This window comes from Esox lucius, chromosome 12 (assembly GCF_011004845.1).
Source record: "Esox lucius isolate fEsoLuc1 chromosome 12, fEsoLuc1.pri, whole genome shotgun sequence".
NCBI lineage: Eukaryota > Metazoa > Chordata > Actinopteri > Esociformes > Esocidae > Esox > Esox lucius.
In genome coordinates this window covers 29,895,294-29,914,840 of record NC_047580.1, presented here as the reverse complement: position 1 = coordinate 29,914,840, position 19,547 = coordinate 29,895,294, and the positions used below count along the sequence as shown (strand labels likewise).

The 19,547-nt window shown below is 46.1% G+C and overlaps 1 protein-coding gene across 9 annotated transcripts in view; it reads left to right on the top strand.

Annotated features, from left to right (window-relative positions):
* The window catches only part of l1cama (L1 cell adhesion molecule, paralog a), a 71,842-nt gene that overhangs the window by 31,970 nt on the left and 20,325 nt on the right, over window positions 1–19,547 (top strand). For 8 of the 9 annotated variants that reach the window (XM_029124142.2, XM_029124139.2, XM_029124140.2 and 5 more), the window contains 12 exons: window positions 5,685–6,017; window positions 7,117–7,131; window positions 13,518–13,620; window positions 14,271–14,467; window positions 16,104–16,226; window positions 16,788–16,958; window positions 17,360–17,474; window positions 17,603–17,787; window positions 17,880–18,011; window positions 18,127–18,270; window positions 18,390–18,501; window positions 19,269–19,429. In XM_029124142.2, coding sequence (XP_028979975.2) covers window positions 5,894–6,017; window positions 7,117–7,131; window positions 13,518–13,620; window positions 14,271–14,467; window positions 16,104–16,226; window positions 16,788–16,958; window positions 17,360–17,474; window positions 17,603–17,787; window positions 17,880–18,011; window positions 18,127–18,270; window positions 18,390–18,501; window positions 19,269–19,429 — 1,582 coding nt within the window. In that variant the 5' untranslated portion in view covers window positions 5,685–5,893. The remainder of the gene's footprint in view (window positions 1–5,684; window positions 6,018–7,116; window positions 7,132–13,517; window positions 13,621–14,270; window positions 14,468–16,103; window positions 16,227–16,787; window positions 16,959–17,359; window positions 17,475–17,602; window positions 17,788–17,879; window positions 18,012–18,126; window positions 18,271–18,389; window positions 18,502–19,268; window positions 19,430–19,547) is intronic. The other variant, XM_034295915.1, reaches the window with a different exon arrangement.

Here is a 19,547-nt window from a genome sequence, read left to right as displayed (position 1 = left end):
GGCCCCCTCTGAGTTTGTCAGTCCAACAGGCCCCTCTGAGTGTGACAGTCCAACAGGCCCCCTCTGAATGTGACAGTCCAAAAGGCCCCTCTGAGTGTGACACTAATGCTAATCACTGGCTCCCACATCCAGTGAATGTCAGGATGAGCCAGACAGAAGTAATTTGGAGCCACAACTCCAGTTATGCAGTTGTACAACAGATATTGCTTTTAATAAATCTTCTCAATAATTATCGAATACACCCACTGGCCACTTTATTAGGCACACCTGCTTGTGAAAGCAAGAATCATGGATGCAACTCAATGAATAAAGCATGGTGAAGAGGTTTGAGTTCGACCAAATATTAGAATGGGGATGACGTGTGATTTTTGGGGCCAGACAAGGTGGTTCCAGCATCTCAGAAACTGCTGACCTTGTGGGATTTTCACACACTACAGTCTCTCGATTTTACGGAGAATTGTGCAATAGAAATCACATAGAGTGACCTATTCTGTGGGTGAAAACACCTCGTTAATGAGAGAGGTCAGATGAGGATGGCCAAGACTCGTTTCAAGCTGACAGAAAAGCCATAAATTCTTAAATATCCACTTTTTACCACAGCAGTGTGAAGAAGAGCTTCTCTGAATACACAACATGTTGAATCTTGAAGCCGTATGGAGCCGTAAGGATACTAATTTGGTGTACCTAATAAAGTCTCTGGTTATTGTATGCATAGAGGTATATTACCTGTTGCTGTGAAATATCATATATATAAAGACCATGAAGTATCATATATGTAAACTTATATTACATGTTGCCATGAATTATCATATATGTAGAGGTATGTTGCATTGCATTTTGCAATAACATTTTCCCCCACCACATTATCAGAGCAATTGAAACCAAAAATAACCTCTATGAGACATCAGAAGCCATTCAAACAGCCGTTGGCCTTTGCAGAATCAGAACAAGGCTTTATGTATAATGTACTGTTGGTTCGTTTAAAATAGCTGTTTTTATATCACTTCAATGTGCTGACTGGCTCTAGATGGGGACAGTCTGCTAAATGAGTCGAATGTAAATGTAGATATCCCACAGGCTACACTAGGCTGTGGCATTTCCTTATTGTATTGTCCACTTCATCTCAGAACGCCTCAATGCAGCACATCAATTATTTATAAAGGCACCAAGTCACACTACATTGATTTATGTTGATGTGGCTTGCTGGCTCGTCATTTGATTTTCTTCGGTCTGCAGCAAAGCTTGTGGAAGGTTTCAGTCTGTAGGAGACTGTTGCTCTCTGGTCCTTTCTCTTCTGTTCTCCTTCTCTTCATCTCTGTCACCTTGTCTCCCGCTCCAGACAGACTCTTTAGGATGGTTGATTGCTGCTGCTTGGCACCACCAGGTCAGGTGTCAGGGTGACGGCACAAAGATGCGGTTTTTGGCTCTTACCGTGTTAATTGCTTTTTAGACAGGACCTGAAATGGTTAGGTCATACAGGAGGCCAGGAGATTATGGTCAGGGTTAAGTCAAACACAACGCTGCCGGTCTCCCAGCTCTAGTCTCTATTGTCCATCTGACCTCTGACCTGAACCAATGAGGCAGGTAACAGGGCTGAGATTGGATCAACGGCTGTGGACAGAAAGGCAGTCAGACAGATGGTCGGACAGACAGATGTCAGAGCAGGGAGACAGAGAGACAGACAGACAGATGTCAGAGCAGGGAGACAGAGAGACAGACAGATGTCTGAGCAGAGAGACAGACAGACAGACAGATGTCAGAGCAGGGAGACAGAGAGACAGGCAGACAGAGAGATGTCAGAGCAGGGAGACAGAGAGACAGAGGAACGAACGGACAGATGGATGGAGAAGGACAGACAGACGGTCAGAAAGACAGACATTCAGACAGACAGACGGTCAGACAGAAAAACCGTCAAACGGTCAGAACGACAGACAGAACAACAGACAAACAATTGAAGTGACAGCGGAGGTGAAGTGAGTCGTGTGTCTGTAATGTCAGGGTCACTCACCCCTGTGAGAAGGGAAGTGACCGTACTGCCTGGACTAGGATGTGTGTGTGGTGTTTTGGGAAGGTTTGTGTGGTGTTTTGGGAAGGTGTGTGTGGTGTTTTGGGAAGGTGTGTGCGCAGTGTTAAATCTCATTACATGGAAAGCCAACACGCCAACCCTCCCTCCCTCCTTCTCTCTCTCCCTCTCCTTCTCTTCGATTGCTCCTCTTAACCCATTATAATGTTCTCCTTTGCTGCCTCTCTGTACTCACCAGCCCCCCCCCCGCCTTTTCACTACGAACTGCTTTAGCGTGCCGCTTGATCGCTCTGATCAGCCGTGTGTTTGTGTGTCTCACATGTCTCTCCGTCTGGTTTATAGGTGTGTGTTTGTGTGTGTGTGTGTGTATCTCGTTTAATATTTATGTATTAAGGTTTGATTGGCTAGTTTCCTGAGCAGCCGTGTACAGTAGTGTGTGTGTGTGTGTCTGTGTGTGTGTGTGTGTGTCTGTGTGTGTCTGCGTGTGTCATTATTAGGTGTTCACTCAGCACCTCTCAGCGACACCTCATCACGTTAGGGGGATGTCTGGGTGTATCTGATGATCGGTCCGTACCGTGCACGCTCTTACTAACACGACATACCCATACATACTGAGTCTCACTCACTCGTTCTCTCTCACACGTTATCTTCTTCTCTGTAAAAGTCCAAACTTCCCTTCCTGGTAATTGGTCCCCAGAATGTGTGTGTATGCGCGTGTGTGTGTGTGTGTGTGTGTGTGTGTGAGCACACGCAAGTGCACGTGCATGTGAGAGGAAGGCAGCAGAGAAAGCTGACACATTGATTGGGAGAGCTGGTGTGTGATTATGTGTAGGGGGGGTTACTGTCACAGCTGTCACCTTCCAGCAAACCCCCTCCCCAACACACACAGACTCACACACACACACACACACACCTTCAGTCCTCCCCAACACACCCATCCCTCCCTCCCTCCCCCCTCCCCCTCCTCTCCTCAATCTCTCACCTGTGCTTCCATGGTCGTTGGCCCGTAGCAAACAGACTGGTGAAGTCGTTTTAACCTGACGAACTGCTGAACTGTACGCTCAAGTATTCTTCCTTTTATTCGCTGTAATTAAACCGAGGTGTATGTTATGTATAAATAGTATTTTAATTCTGTACCTTTTAAATTGTAATAATTATACTTCAGAGTGATAAAATGGAACCACTCATTTCATACTTTAGTATTCTTATAATACATTATTTGAGATATCATTTTTGGCAGTTAAAATATTTTTTACATCTATTTTGTGTAGATTACTGAAGTTCTATTTGAAAAGCTATCAGTTAAGGCTTACTTGGTTATTAAATACAGAAAAACATAAATACACTTTAATTATGTTATTTATACTTAAGTGTCATTTTTTCAAGCTTGACATTGTAACCTAAAAATGGCTCAGATGTTCTTTTGGACTGGTAATTATTCTTCTTTCATCTCTTCAATACCTTTCTTAGTGGATTTGTAGACTGCATATCTCTCACCATTGTCTCAGTTTCCCCTGTAATCGAACTTGTTGAATAGATTTTTTCCAACTGGATTTTCCTACTGCCTATAGTCCCTAAGTAGGTTTTTTACTGGTCTGTTTGATTCCTGGCCATTTGTTGTCGAAAAGGTTTTGCGTCGCTGGAGGCAGAAAGTAGTTGAAATCACAGAATAGGCTCGTTGTAATGACTGAAATGGAAGGAACAGGTAGGTATCAAACACATGGTTTCAGCGTGTTTCATCTATATCATTCTGCTCATTCACTCAAAGGTTTTACATAGACCATGTTCCCTGCATCATTGAGGCTGACTGACTGCCTGCCTGAATGCCTGGCTGGCTGACTGCCTGCCTGAATGCCTGGCTGGCTGACTGACTGGAAGATTCCCATGCCAATTAACTGACCAGTAGCAGCCATTACTGACAGAGATAAAACAGAATGGATGATAATCACTATTCCCTTGTCTCTTTCCTGGCCGCTCTCTGTTGCATGCAGATAATTGTCTCCCTCTCTTCTCTCTCTCCCTTATGAGACTTGGCTGCCCTCTCGCTTTCTCTCTCCGTTCCCCCCTGGTCTCTCTCTTTAACACACAACAGCCTTCCTTCCATCCTCTCGTCCTCTCTTCTTCTATGTCTCATTCTCTTCCTCTCTGCCTCCTCTACTGACCTCCAATCTTCTGCTTCTCCCCAAGGTCGCCCATCACTCTAGTTTGGCGTTGCCAGATAACAGGGGTGCTAAGAGCCAAAACTCTCCAAACACACAAACACACACATGCACACACACAGACACACACACACACACACATCCATCCCCGCAGAGACACACACACATAGCTGTGTTTACTGCCAAAACACTTCTTCATTACTGGCAGCTGTTCTTATCGCCGTTGGCGTTTGTAACCTCACCAGATCATTCTCTCTCCGTAGTGTTCCACTACTGTTTGTTCTGCCGTCTCTGACAAGGCCTCACTCTTATCGTCCAGTGCTGTTGCGGTGTGACTAACGCTGGTCCGTTCTCCGTCGTAACCGCGTGCCGTCGGTGGAAGGATGAGCCGGCCGTGTTCTGTGTCTCTGTGTGGGCTCGTGAGGGAACCGACGGGCCCTATGGTCCCCCGACACTCCCTCAGAACATGACTGATGGTTTTCAACGGTTACTTATCGCCGTCCCAATCAGGGTGGTAGTGTCCAGTCTTTGTCTCGTATCTTGTGATTTAGAATTTCGTCTGCGAAGGCTGATCCCCGGCTAGCTAAGACTGACGAAAAACACATTTCTAATACAAACCTGCCCAAAACACACCTACCATGTTTGACAAAGGGAAACTTGGAAGTACACACCTAATTATTATTGTGGTCGTTATTGTCATCTGGCTAGCGCCGCTTTGTGCCAATCCCCCACAATCCCCCACTGCTAATCGCACGGTTGTGCGCTGCCAGACTATATGCAGCGTGAGTATATGCGTGTGTGTGTGTGTGTGTGTTCATTTACATCTGCGTGTGTGTTCGTGTGTTTGCGTGTGAGATAGCGTCTTTGGCTCTCTCTCTGCCTGACCACATGGTCCAGGGTGAGTCTTCTCTCGGTCATTTCTTAAAGCTATGAATTAATATGTTTCCTGGATGTCTGTGCATGCGTGTGTGTGGTGCGTGGTTGAGTCTATGCGTGTGTGTGTGGTGCGTGGTTGAGTGTATGCTTGTGTGTGTGTGGTGCGTGGTTGAGTCTATGCGTGTGTTTGTGGTGCGTGGTTGAGTATATGCGTATGTTTGTGGTGCATGGTTGAGTATGCGTGTGTGTGTGGTGCGTGGTTGAGTGTATGCGTGTGTGTGTGGTGCGTGGTTGAGTCTATGCGTGTGTGTGTGGTGCGTGGTTGAGTCTATGCGTGTGTGTGTGGTGCGTGGTTGAGTATATGCGTGTGTGTGTGGTGCGTGGTTGAGTATATGTGTGTGTGTGTGGTGCATGGTTGAGTGTATGCGTGTGTGTGTGTTCATTAACATCTGCGTGTGTGTTCGTGTGTTTGTGTGTGAGATAGCGTCTTTGGCTCTCTCTCTGCCTGACCACATGGTCCAGGGTGAGTCTTCTCTCATTCTGACACATGCCCCTCCTACCCCCCCCCCCCCCCCCCCCCCCCCGCCCCCCGCCCCTTTCCGCTCCCGCCTTATTTCATCTATCAGATATAAGACTGCAGGAGGGCATACAACCTCAGCCGAAGAGGGGAGAAACAGCGAGAGAGACCCAAAGGAAACCAGGTGGAATAAAGGAAGACTAGACCGACCGTGAAACCAGAAAGGGGAGAGAGAGGAACACTCTTGCTCAGCCAGGGTGTGTGCGTGCCACTGCACGTGTGTGTCGAGCAGTTGGGTCTTTGATGGGACAGTGAGCGATGCATCACACACAACGACAGCAGGTTGACACCATGGGGCAGCGCGCCCCTCTCCTCCTCCCCCTCCTCCTCCTGCTCCTCCTGTCCCAGCTCAGCGGAGCAGCAATACACATCCCTCCTAACTGTGAGTACAACCCTCTTGTCCTGATTTACACATCAAGTTATATAATTGAAATGTGAGGTGGTAGGCTGGGTGTGGTAAATGGTTTTGGTTAAGCAGTGTCTGGATGCTGCCTGTAGCAGTGATATCATGGCTATAAACCACAAACACCCCGAGGTGTCACGCTGCTGTTTTAAAAGGGTTGCCAATGTAAATAAACCCCAAGTAAGTGTTCAGCCTTCATGGTCCAAACCAAGCGGTTTATGATAAAATGGGGGGGGGGGGGTCGGTCTGTGGTTGATATGCACAATGTGTCTAATTGCTTTGTAATTGATCGCCCCCAACTCACTGATTAGTCATTCTATTGATCTGGCTTCCTTGGTCAGACTGTGATTTGAAGGCCCAGTAACTCACCAGGGAATTGAGATATACAACAGAAAGATCACACACACACACACACACATTTAGACAGACAGATACACACACACATTTAGACAGACAGATACACACACACACACACATTTAGACAGACAGATACACACACAGACATATTGGACACCCTATGACCAACAAGGAAACAGGCCGGGCAGTAGGTGAGTACAGAATTCTCTCTTTAACAGTTATCTACTTCAGCATTAAATAAGAGCTGAGTTTGTGGCCTACAGGGACAGTGATTCTTCAACTCTGAGGTGCTGAGTTTCCTACAGTCAGAGGTAGTGCAGAGTATACTGAATAAAGAGGGAGTTAAAGGAAAATGGGGGCATAGAGAGGGGGAATGTAGGAAAGAAGGGTTGTCTAATCTAAAACCTAAAAGGTCAAGGCTTCCCCTGTTGAATTAACAAGGCCTCCGTAATGTCAAGGAGGGTCTGTGAGACAGTCTCCGCAATCAATACACTACTCACATAATCAGGGAGACGGGGGTTAAAAAACATGGACAATGGCTATCTTTATAGCTACGGTCAGTGTTGCTGGATTATAACTGTTGTGTCACTGGTGGCCAGCTAGGACCTTTCTTCCGGTCTGTCTGTCTCAGATATTATCTGTCAGAAAGTGTTGACGGGATTGATGAATAACATTCTTTTGTCAATCTCTTTCCTGCTGCTCTACTGCTCTGGACTAACAGACCAAATAAGTGAATGTAAGTGCTTTATTTACTTCTGTACACACACACATACACAAATACACATGCACAAATGTACACCCAAACACCCAAATATACAAACACAACACTATGTATGTTTCCATGTGAAACTTTTCCTACATTTCATCTCTCTCACAAAGCCACGGGTGGTTTTCACCGTACTGTCTGTTGGTTTTCACCTTACACGTCTTTCTGTTGTCGAAGGGCAACTGTTGCCTAAGCCTTTTAGTAAACACTTTCATACGAGATTATAATGAATGTTGCAGACATGATGCACAATGCCCCAGCTTCCCTCAGCACCTTTATTAAACTGGGATTAGTGTCTCTTTTACCTCACAGGGTCTAAATGTCGTCTTGGAGGAGATAATACCGAGCAGAATTAAAGGGACACAGCTGTCTCCCAAACTGTAAAAGTGTAGTCAGATGGAAATAAAAGGGGGTCTTACAAAGGTGACGGGACTCAAAGGAAACGTTTGAAAAAGGTGTGTGTGACGTTAACTGCAACCTAACCGTTTTTCTTCTTGTGATGGAGAAGCCTGGTGCTGCAGCTCCTTCCTCATCTGACCCGCAGACAGCACTGGGGCATTACCTCTGTCCTCTATCCCCTTTCATTCCTCCCACCTTTTCTCTCTGTCGTCCCTCTCTCTCTTTTTCTCTCTTTCGACTCTCGTCCCGTTCTTTCTCTCTCGTATCCCTCTGTCCGTTCTACTCTGGTCTCTGGCATCCTCCCTTTAGCTCATTTGCTCCCTCCTGCTCCCTGTTACTGCCTCTGTTTCTCCCTCTTTCTCTGGGTCTCTCACTCGATTTCTCCCTCTCTTTCTCCCTCCGTCTCCCTGTCTCTCTCTCTGTCCCACTGATTCTCCTTCTGTTCATCCCTTTATCTCCCTGTTTCTCCTTCTCTCTCTCCCTCCATCCACCTGTTTCCACCCTTTTCTCCTTCCGTCTCTCTCTGTTTGTCCCCAATCTCTCTCAGTTTCTCCCTCCAATCTCCCTCTGTTTCCCCCTCCATCTCCATCTGTTTCTCTCTCCTTCTCCATCTGTTTCTTCCTCCATCTCACTCTGTTTCTTGCTCCATCTTTCTTTCTGTTCGTTTCTCTCTCCCTCTCCATGTGTTCCTCCGTGTTTATCTCTCACCTGTGTTCTTATTCCTTCATTCCATTCTTTATTTTACTCATTTACCTATTACATAATGTAAATGTGTATGAGACTAGGTCTCTGTCTTTCCTTCAGACTCCAGTCAGTACCCAACCAGCAAGTACCATTGACCTGTCTTCCAATACTATACAATCAGACGTGTGTAGAGAATTAAGTTCAAACAGGCAAAGCCACAATGACACACAGTACATTACATGGGGGGGCATGAGGTCATTTGGATAAATCTTGCACTTATGGAAACAGCAATGTTTACCCATTATTCTTGCAAAAGCTCTTGTCAAGTTCAATGGGTACATTTGGTGAACAACAATGTTCTACTTCAAACAGTCTCAATTGGTTTGAGGTCTGGGATTTGACTGGGCCACTTCGGGACATTGACCTTTTTATGCCACTTCTGACTTTGTCTGTATGTTTGGGGTCATTGTTCTGCTGGAAGGCCAGTCTTTTCCCAAGTCACATATCTCTTGAATACTTCAGCAGGTTTTCTTCTAGGATTCTCTCTATACTTCAGTGCATTAGGGGCTAAGCCCCGAATGTATTGTGATCCTACTGACGCCTCTGGTATTTACAAAACAGAAAATAATTGATTGCTTAAGTCTTCACCTTTAGTCAACATTTCAGGAGCCACTTTTGACTGCACTATGAGGCATGACGTCATTTGGACAAATCTTGCACTTATGGAAACAGCCATGTTTACCCATTATTCTTTGCAAAATTGCAAAAGCTCTTGTCAAGTTCAATGGGTACATTTGGTGAACAACAATTTTCTACTTCAAACAGTCTCAATTGGTTTGAGGTCTGGGATTTGACTGGGCCACTTCGGGACATTGACCTTTTTATGCCACTTCTGACTTTGTCTGTATGTTTGGGGTCAGTTGTTCTGCTGCAAGACCAGTCTTTTCCCAAGTCACATATCTCTTGAATACTTCAGCAGGTTTTCTTCCAGGATTTTCTCTATACTTCGGTGCATCCATTTTGCCCTCTTTCTAAACAAGCTTTCCAGGCCCTGAAAAGCATCCCCATAGCATGATGCTGCCACCACCATGCTCCACAATAGGGAGGGTGTTTTCAGGATGATGTGCGGTGTTCGATTTATGCCAAAAAGCTACATTTTGGCATCATCAGACCATATGATCATGCGATCATCTTCATGATGTAGTTTTTGTTAGGAATTATGCTAACCAATAGTGGGAACTCCCAAAGACAGGTTTATTTAACCTGAAATCAAAACCTGAAGGCAAACACCTTAATTGCTCACCGATAGACTCTATTCAACTAAATACGTGACTTCTAAAGCTAATTGGTTGCACCATTAAGGTCTGTCATCGCAAAGGTTTTATTTTCAACCCTAACCATTAGCAGATTTTATTTTTCACTTTGACATAATGGACTTTGTGTTGATCGCCGGCAAAAACGACTAATTAAATCAATTGTGATTTAATGTAATACAAATGTGGAAAAGTCCAAGGAAGGTGATTGCGTTTGATAGCCGCTATAAAAGACATGGTAGTAGACAATATATAGAATAAATTCTCTTACCAAAATGGGTACATTACTTGGTTCCATATACCCTATACAGTGTACTACTTCATTCCCCGTACTCTATATAGTGTACTACCTGGGTCAGTGAAGGGACCATGTTTTTCTATTTCTGCACTACGGCCTGACTTGTATGTGGTGTTTCCGTGTCTGATATAAGAGGGTGTTTTATAGCCGCACAGTGTGGCGGTAAAATCCCTCTGTTCTTTTCCTCCTCTCCCCAAGGCCCTCTCGGCCCTACCACTCAGCCATATATAACGTGTATATATTATTATTACAATACTGACTCTTTTGCATTAATATACACTATGACTTTCCTAGCATCTGAACTAATTTTCTCTCTCTGCAGTGCTATCGCTCACTCTCTCTCTCTCTCTCTTTCTGTCTCACCTTCTGTCTCGCTTCCCCAGCCATCATTTCTTCTATCCTCACAGGGGACTTTTAAGTGATATGAATGAATACATTCCCCATCATCTCTCCGAAATGGAACTCACAGATGTTTCTGTATATTGCCCTAGTTCACACACGTACAAGTGTGTTTTACATTGGTTTGAAATGGAAATATTTTTTGGCATATCCCGAATTGCCCTGAGATGCTTTCAGATAATAATACTCTAGGAAGAACAGCTGAACTTCCCCCTGAGGCACAGTCAGAAAGTAATACTTTAGGAGGAACAGCTGAGCTCCCCTGAGATGCTGCCAGATAGTCATACTCTAGGAGGAACAGCTGAACATCCCCCTGAGGCACAGTCAGAAAGTAATACTTGAGGAGGAACAGCTGAGCTCCCCTGAGACGCTGCCAGATATTGATACTGTAAGAGGAACAGCTGAGCTCCCCCTGTGACACTTTCCGAATGTGATAATGTAGGAGGTACAGCTGAGCTCCTCCTGAGACATTTTCAGATAGTGATTCTGTAAAAGGAACAGCTGAGCTCCCCCTGAGACACTGTCAGATAGTGATACTGTAGGAGGAACAGCTGAGGTCCCTGAGAAGCTGTCAGATAGTGACACTGTAGGTAGCACCAGGGAATGTTTGGGTTGTGGACTCCTCTGTTAGTAGGACTGGGCCCAGGGCAAGCATGGACACTACTGGTCCCATTTGGGTCATTGTTGCGCCAGGCAGACTAGGCTTTAGGCCACGCCGACCCCACAACAACCCAACACAGGCTACGAGGTAATATTAAGACAGAGGGTTTGTTTAAATGATGAGCTTATTCACAGCACAGTGAGAGCTGTGCTCAGTAAGCGTCCCTGGTCTGAGGGCACCATGGCGACACAGGGCCGGTGAGCCAAGGACCAGTAGCCCACTGCGCTTTGCCTACATCGGGCCAATATTTCAGCCTCCACTGTGCCAGGGTGGACATGTCTGCTGAGTTTGGTCTTGTCACAGAGGATGTCTTTATATGTCATTATTATCGCTGGTTAATGGCAAACACCCCTGTCTGTTATCACAGTTTCCCTTCTTGAAGGGCCCTTCGCACATTCCCTAATGCCGACATAATCAGACTACGGGTCAAGTCACGGTCAGGGGAAACAATTATGTCCAGCGCAGTCAAAAAAATCTATCACAAATTCAAAAACTGTATTCAAATATGAATACGAAATATGAAATAATGACAAACTACATACAATCGTATCTAACACGTAACCACAGCCTTGACTCTACCCCTAACCACCCTGACCGTACCCCTAACCACCCTGACCGTACCCCTAACCACCCTGACCGTACCCCTAACCACCCTGACCGTACCCCTAACCACCTTGACCGTACCCCTAACCTAACCTGAAACAAAGACCAGAATGGAACGTCTTCAGGAGGCCCAGCAGGGGCTATTGAAGATGCTGGCGGCGGATTCTTGTCAGTAATCCGACCACGGACAAAGGCAGTGGCACATCATTCATAGGGCGTAGTCAGTGGTATCAACTTTGATGTAGGCTAGGGAGCACAAAGGGAAGGGCTATGATCTCCTGGCAGCACGGTAGCTTGTAGGGCTCTGGGTTCTTCAAAACAGCCTCACCGTGGGACCTATTGGGACAAATCAAATAGTTTTCTTCACGTCCCAGTTAACAGCAGGCATGAAAGGTGTAGTGAAAATGCTTCCGTGACATTTCTCCCTGACATAGCTGCCACAGAAGGTGGACAGTATCAAGCCATTCTGGTCACTTTCACGCCCCTGGGCCAGACTACACTTAATCATAGACCATGCTGTAGAGATGAGTCTTGAGTAGACACTTGAAAGTTTGCACTGAGTTTGCATTTCTAACCTTAATTGCCAAATCATTCAACAGTAGTGGAGCTCTATGAGAGAAGGCCCTGCCTCCGGCTGTTAGTTTAGAAATTCTAGGTACAAATAAAAGGCCTGCATCTTGTGATCTAAGGTTACCTGTATCTTTTCAGCAAGGTAAGTAGGAGCAAGTCCATGTATTGATTTAAAGGTTAACAATAAAACCTTAAAATCAGCACTAACCCTAACAGGCAGCCAGTGTAAAGAGGCTAGTACTGGAGTAATGTGTTCAATTTTTTTGCTCTAGTTAGGATTCTAGCAGCCGTGTGCAGCACTAATTGAAGTTTATTTATTGATTTGTCAGGGTACCTGGAAAGAAGAGCATTGCAGTAATCTAATCTAGAAGTAAAAAAAGCATGGATTAGTTTTCATGTATCAGTTTTTGATAGAAAGTTTCAGATTTTTGCAATGTTTCAAAGATGAAAATAAGCTCTTGAGACATATTTTACATGTTCATCAAAGGAGAGGTCAGGGTCAAGGGTAACGCTGAGGTTTCTTACAGTTTTTTGGGATACGACCATGCAGCCGTCGAGGTTCACAGTGAGATCTGCCAACAAAGCTCTTTGTTTTTTGGGTCCTAAAACAAGCATTTCTGTTTTTCTTGAGTTTAAAAGCAAATTTCTTGAGTTTTAAAATATATAACTGTGTGTCATCAGCATAACAGTGAAAACATTGTGACATTGTGATTCCAGATTACATCACCCAGAGGCAGCATATATAGTGAGAACAATAATGGGTCCAGAACCGAGCCTTGTCAGAGGATATGCCACCCACACATACGAACTGATATCTTTCAGATGAATAAGATTTAAACCAGGCAAGAACATGTCCACGTAGCCCAATATGGGTTTCCAGTCTCTCTAAGAGAAGGGAGTGATCAATAGTGTCAATAGCAGCACTAAGATCAAGAGGCTTAATTTTTGCCCAATTTTAATGAGTTTGGTACACATCCGGAGGAAAGGGAGCAATTTATTATGTTCAACATTGGCTGACCTAGCACAGGAAATAGCTCCTTGAGTCATTTTGCTGGAATCGGGTCTAGCTGACAATTTGTGTGTTTAGAACTCATTACAAATTTAGTGAATGTGTCGAGTGATACGGGATAAAAAAATTCAAGTTTCTCCATTGACACCTGGTCAGGGAGGTTCAGGAGATTTTGGGGACTATAACTATTTAAGGAAGAGTCCGTTTTTTGTTTTCTAATGATACTTTTCATCAAAGTAGTTCATGTATTCATTACAGCTAAAGTGAAGACCCACTTCACTTGTTGAGCGTTGTTTTTTTGTTAACTTTGATACTGTATCGTAGAGACATTTTGGATTGTTTTTGTTCGCCTAAATGTGTGTTTGTGTTTGTGTGTGTGTATGTCTATGTTGGCTAATTCTTTGTGTTCGTCCCCTGCAGTTAAGCAGCCCCCAGTGATCACCAACCAGCCAGATTCCATCACTGTGTTTGGAGTTGAAGATATCAGCCTGACCTGTGAAGCATCGGGAAACCCTCCTCCTGAGTTAGTTACTGTACCACAATTTGGTTTAGCACACACACACACACACACACACACACACACACAGACACAACATTTCTGTTTCTCTCTGTAGTCTTTCATGAGTAGGTTCTGTGTTCTGAGATTAACATGTCAACAATATATGACATCCATCAAATAGCCTGACATATTTTTTGTTGTTGTTTTAAGACAGTCTTTAAGGTAAATGCTTTAATGCAAAGCGGTTTAACTGCAATATTTTCCCCTGAATTAGACGTCCCTGTATTCTTGCAGCGTAACCAACATCTGGAGAAACATTAGCATGACATGAAAGCACAGGTCTCCGCTGTCAGACTGCATATTACAACAAGTGATGAATGTCATTGTGTCCTCAAGGGGATGTCTCTTAATGCCTCTACTAGTGGGGGAAAAAACTACTCAATTTGCAGAGCAAGAGATTAATATCAGCTTAAATAAGACTGCGGGCTAAATCTCAAACGTAGTGCATTACTTTTGACATGGGGAAACATGAAGGGAGTAGTGGGCTGGTTTGGACACACACTTAGCCTGACTTGTCCTTTAACTCATCTCATCTTCCTTTATAACACACAGAGGAATGTGGAGTCAAGCTGTGCAAATGTCTGTCTCTCCCTCCACCCCCACGCCTCCCTCAGGTTCCGCTGGACCAAAGACGGGGAGGAGTTTATTCCGGCCAATGATCCGGGTCTGTCGGTGACTCCAGGTTCCGGAAGCTTCGCGACCACAGGGGCGGGGTCAGGCCCCATGAGCCAGTATCAGGGAAAATACAGCTGCTACGCTTCTAATGAGCTTGGGACCGCTGTGTCTAACGAAGTTCAGCTCATCGCGGAGAGTGAGTTAGCCGAGATCTTTAATCCAGCGTTCTAATAACTACCCAGATATGGCAGGAATATTCCAAAGTCCGCACATGAGTAAGAGAGAACTCCAAACACAGTACATTTCTGTATTGTGTGCTAGTGTGGATACAGTTTGTTGGATTATTCTGTTTTGCACATTAGTGTCGACCGAGTGGTTCGTTTCTACTGGTTAGTGAGCGTACGCATAACGATAAAATCACACTGAGAAAGACAATTGAAACGGTCTCCAATGAACGTAATGTATCAGGTATTCTAAGACCAAAGCAGTTAAATCCCTTTTTTTCAAGATACTCGTACACTTGAGAGGTTTTTAGTGTCAAGGAGATTTAAGTTGAGACATGCAGCCGCTGGCAAATGTCTCCCTGGCCTACATTTCTGTTAGAATGGATATAATGTGAGCAAAGCTATTGGTTGCCTTATGGGTAATAACATGTGCAATTTATAGAGGCATGGCCAGATCCCCTGTAAAGCTGAGTGTGTGTTTTATTGAGCTCTAAGCTGTTATTACTCAATGTCTACTGTTGTGCATCAAGACATCTTACTTCACCTGAAACACTCACGCGGGCACACACAACCTCTCTTTCTGGCACACCCTTGTAACTGAGGAACACATCCTCTCTTCTATCTACCTGTATATCGTCTCTCTCTCTCTCTCTCTTTGGCGACCTCCTTCTCAGTTTCCCTGACAACGGTTTCCCCAGAAATGAGGTCTAGTTGATGTCATGCAGCAGTAGAACGACAACACGTCTCCACTCCACCAGGTCTACTGGGAGGACTTACAATCAGCGCAGACAGACGAGCAAACACATGACTCACAAAGCACCCAGCGTCCTGCTGGAGCAAAACACTGCAACTTGAAAGCTCTTTGAAGATTTCTCGAAAAATTCCTTAAACTTCCTGAACTTGATGATCTATAAATAAGGTCTAACTTGTCAAATTATTCTTGTGCATTGCGGCAGGTTGCCTGTAAACCAGCTATTGAGTTCTGAGTTGTGCTTGAAACGTTTGTCTCGGTGACACTTTAACAACAGCGGGTCTGAAGGCTCGTTCATCACAGGCTTTTAATGCCCGGTACATCAGTAGCCTAGTCCAAACCAGGCTCTACGAATTCTGTTGACTTCACAGTTTTAGGGCTTGTTTACATTACAAGAGAGAAAATAAAAGGCTGGACAGACGTCTCTTAGTTTGCATGATCATTTCTATAGCGTTTGTATTTCCCCCGGCGTGTTTGAGACGCACCACGCAGGATTGTAGCTGACAGTCGTGGGAAAATCGAGCGATATGCGCACGAACTGCACCGAAACTTGATACAGTACCCACTGAATAGTCTTCACCCTTGCAAAAGAGGCACTCTTCTCTCCACTCTTGCTCCGATGGGGGGGCGGGGGGGGGGGGGGGCGCTCTACGTGGCACACACTACCTTCAGAAGGAGGTGTCTCGACCTATCTATATCTGCAAGTTTACACAACAAAATAATATAGCATCTCCAGTTTTATTTGATTAGTCTTGGACAATTGTTAACGAGCATAAGGTTAACAGGCCCTTATTGAGTGAATTGATCTGTCTCTGAAGACCTACTGACATCTCTCTTTAAAATGTCCCCCCGTTCAGACCCACCGGCCCTCCAGAAGGAGAAGAAGGTGACCAAGAAGGTGGAGGAAGGGGAGAGCGTGGTTCTGAAATGTAACCCTCCCTTCAGTACCGTTCCTCCTGTCATTCACTGGATGGACAGACGTAAGTCTCTATCCGACTGTATCTCTATGTCTGTGTATCTCTCTCTTTGTCTGTTTCCCCCCTCTCTCTCTCCCTCTCTCTCCATCCTCTCTTTCCTTCTCTCTCTCCTCCCTCTCCCTCCCTCTCTGTCTCTCCCTCTCGCTCTCTTGACACCTGTTTAACTTGTCCTTTATCTATCTTTAAATTTGACTTGTATCTGTCGTACTCTAGCCCAGTGGTTCCCAACCAGGGGTTCTAGGACCCTGGGGGTACTTGGCCTCTCCACAGGGGGTACTTGAAAACACTCAAGACACTATAGACTTACTAGTGAATTTAGCATGAGGGGTTCCTTCAGGGGGGCTCCTTCAGGGGGGCTCCTTCAGGGGGGCTCCTTCAGGGGGGCTCCTTCAGGGGTGCCCCTTTGGGGTAGGTACCCGTAACTGAAAAAGTTTTGGGGGCTAAAACATGTCCTTCAGTCTAATGTAAATACACTGTTCTGCCTTGCTCCTCGATTTTCTCTGCTCCTTCTTCACCTCCCTGCCCCCCCCCCCCCACCCCACCCCTCTTCCCTCCCCAATCCAGACTTGCTTCACATTAAGCTGAATGACCGTGTGACTCAGGGCCGGGATGGGAACCTCTACTTCGCCCACGTCACCGCCGCTGACAACCGCAACGACTACACGTGCAACGCCCAGTACATGAACGCCCGGACCATCCTCTCCAAGGAGCCCATCACCCTGACCGTCACCACCTGTGAGGGGGGGGGGGGGGCTCGGTGCTGTATGTCACACTGCTAATGAGATGATCTACACACGCTGGGTTCACGACCGCCAAACACACTGGGGCAGGGCTGCTGGGAACGTGTTAGAGGGGATGAGGGCTGGCGCGGTGAAATGCGTCCTCCTCTTTGTGTGTGTGTGTGTGTGTGTGTGTGTGTGTGGTCTGTGCGTTTGTGCGTCTGTGTGTGTGGGTGGGCGGAGACACGTTGTTCCGGGGTCACCTGTCAGCTCTGAGGTGTGTGTGTTCTTGTGAACAACGCCCCGCTGAACAACACAGGGCAACCTTGCAATCACCCATACATATGTATGAACACCTCTGTGTGTCTCCCCCACACCCCCCCCCACCCCCCTCCCTCCCCCTCCCTCCCTCTCCAGCTAACTCACTGGTGCGGAACCGAAGGCCCCTGATGATGAGACCCTCTGGGAGCCACAGCACTTACCACGCCCTCAGGGGGCAGAGCCTCGAACTAGAGTGCATCGTCCAGGGCTTGTACGTCTAACTGTGTGTGTGTGTGTGTGTGTGTGTGTGTGCGTGCGTGCGTCAGCCACCGCGATGACCCCCCTTTCTTTCCCTCTCCCCCTCCCTCTGTTTCTTCTCTCCCTTCCCTCCCCAACCAGGCCCACCCCTACCATCCAGTGGGTGAGGAAGGACGGTGAGCTGTCTGAGGTGCGTACCTCCAGAGTGCTGTCCGACCGCCTGCTGCGCTTCAGTAGCGTCTCAGAGAGCGACGCCGGAGAGTACCAGTGTACAGCCAGCAACCCACAGGGCAAAGCCATACACACATACACTGTCAGTGTGGAGGGTGAGTGACATGCGTGCACACACACACACTCTCTCTCACCTTTTCCCTTGTCGTTGTGTTGTTTTGTGTAATACCGTGTGGCTATGTTCTAGCGGCTCCATACTGGACCAAGGAGCCAGTGAGCCAGCTATACGCCCCAGGAGAGACCGTGAGGCTGGACTGTAAGGCGGACGGCATCCCCTCTCCTGTCGTCTCCTGGAGCATCAATGGAATCCCAATCACAGGTCTGGAACGCAGGCGTTTTAATAATTAGGCCTTTAGGGTTGCGTTTCGGTCGTGAATGATGACGTGAGGTACCGTGTGCGTGCGTGTCTTCTGGCTCTGCGCGTGCTTCTTTAGGAATAGACCCGGACCACAGGCGCTTAGTTCGTGACGGGGTACTCATCCTGAAAGATGTGGCGTTCGATGACACTGCGGTCTACCAGTGTCAGGCCCACAACAAACACGGAACCATCCTGGTCAACACCTACATCTATGTCATCGGTGAGGGGACGCCCTGCATGCGTGCGTGTGTGTGTGTGTGTGTGTGTGTGTGTGTTCATCCGTTTGTCGGCATGACATACATAACATTGATGAGCCTTGTACCCTGTGACCCGGCCCAGAGCTTCCTCCTCAGATCCTGACTGCTGATGGACAGATGTACACCTTCGTTGAGGGACAGAAAGCTCTACTCCCCTGTCAGACCTACGGCTCTCCCAGACCCAAAGTCACATGGTGAGACAGGAGCATTAGCAGTCACATATACGGTCGCAATCTCTCTCTCACACACACACACTGACACACACACACACACACACACACACACTGACACACACACACACACAGACACATGTATCTATTGTTTGTGTCTGCAGTTGCAAAATTTCCTGTTGTCCCTAAAGCTTCTGCACAATCACACATGTGTGTAGCTTGGCGAATGAAGCTAATTTAACAAAGTAACAACAAACAATGAATCAATATCTTTCTGATCAAACGAAGGGCACAGTATTCTACTTAAAATAAACAAATAGAATAGCATAGTAGAACATCTAAGACACAAACTGTACTGCATTCAATTCTGTACCATTCTGCTTTTTTATACTACGCTCAATCAGTTGGAATATTTGTGGATATATGCATTTAGATCTGCCTTAAATTGTATTCAGTGTTGTTTTGAATGATGAACAGTGAACACATTTTTGACCAGATGGTGCTTATTCTACCTGTGTTACCGAGCCCAATGATATACTCGGTTGAGTCTTGGCCACATGACAAATTAAAAATGTCTCAAGGTATCATTAAACTGTGGTATTAAACAGTTCTGTTGTGTAGAATGACGCATCCACATGACGTGATTCGCGGAAGCTTCGGGAAACAGGAATCTGTGTGATTAACATTAGGGTTTAGCTTTGGAAATCTGATTTTAATATGTTTCATTGTAGAAACAGGAGAGGCTTATGACTGACATTGTTTTAATCACAGTCTCTGTGTTTGTTATCCAGGGAAGCGGAGAGTGGTGCTGTTCTATTGGATGAGCCCAGGGTTAATCTGCTGACCAATGGAACCCTGCAGGTAACAAACGTCTCCTCTGGCGACGAGGGCCTGTACACCTGCTCCGTTGTGAACAGCAACCTGTCAATCAACGCAGAGCTGGAAGTGCTGAGTGAGTGGGCTTTGAGCCAGACGCAGGGATGCATGGACAATATGTACATCTTAAACACACACACACACACACACACTCTTTCCACCATGCCAGCACCTATCCTACCCCAGTGTCTCTC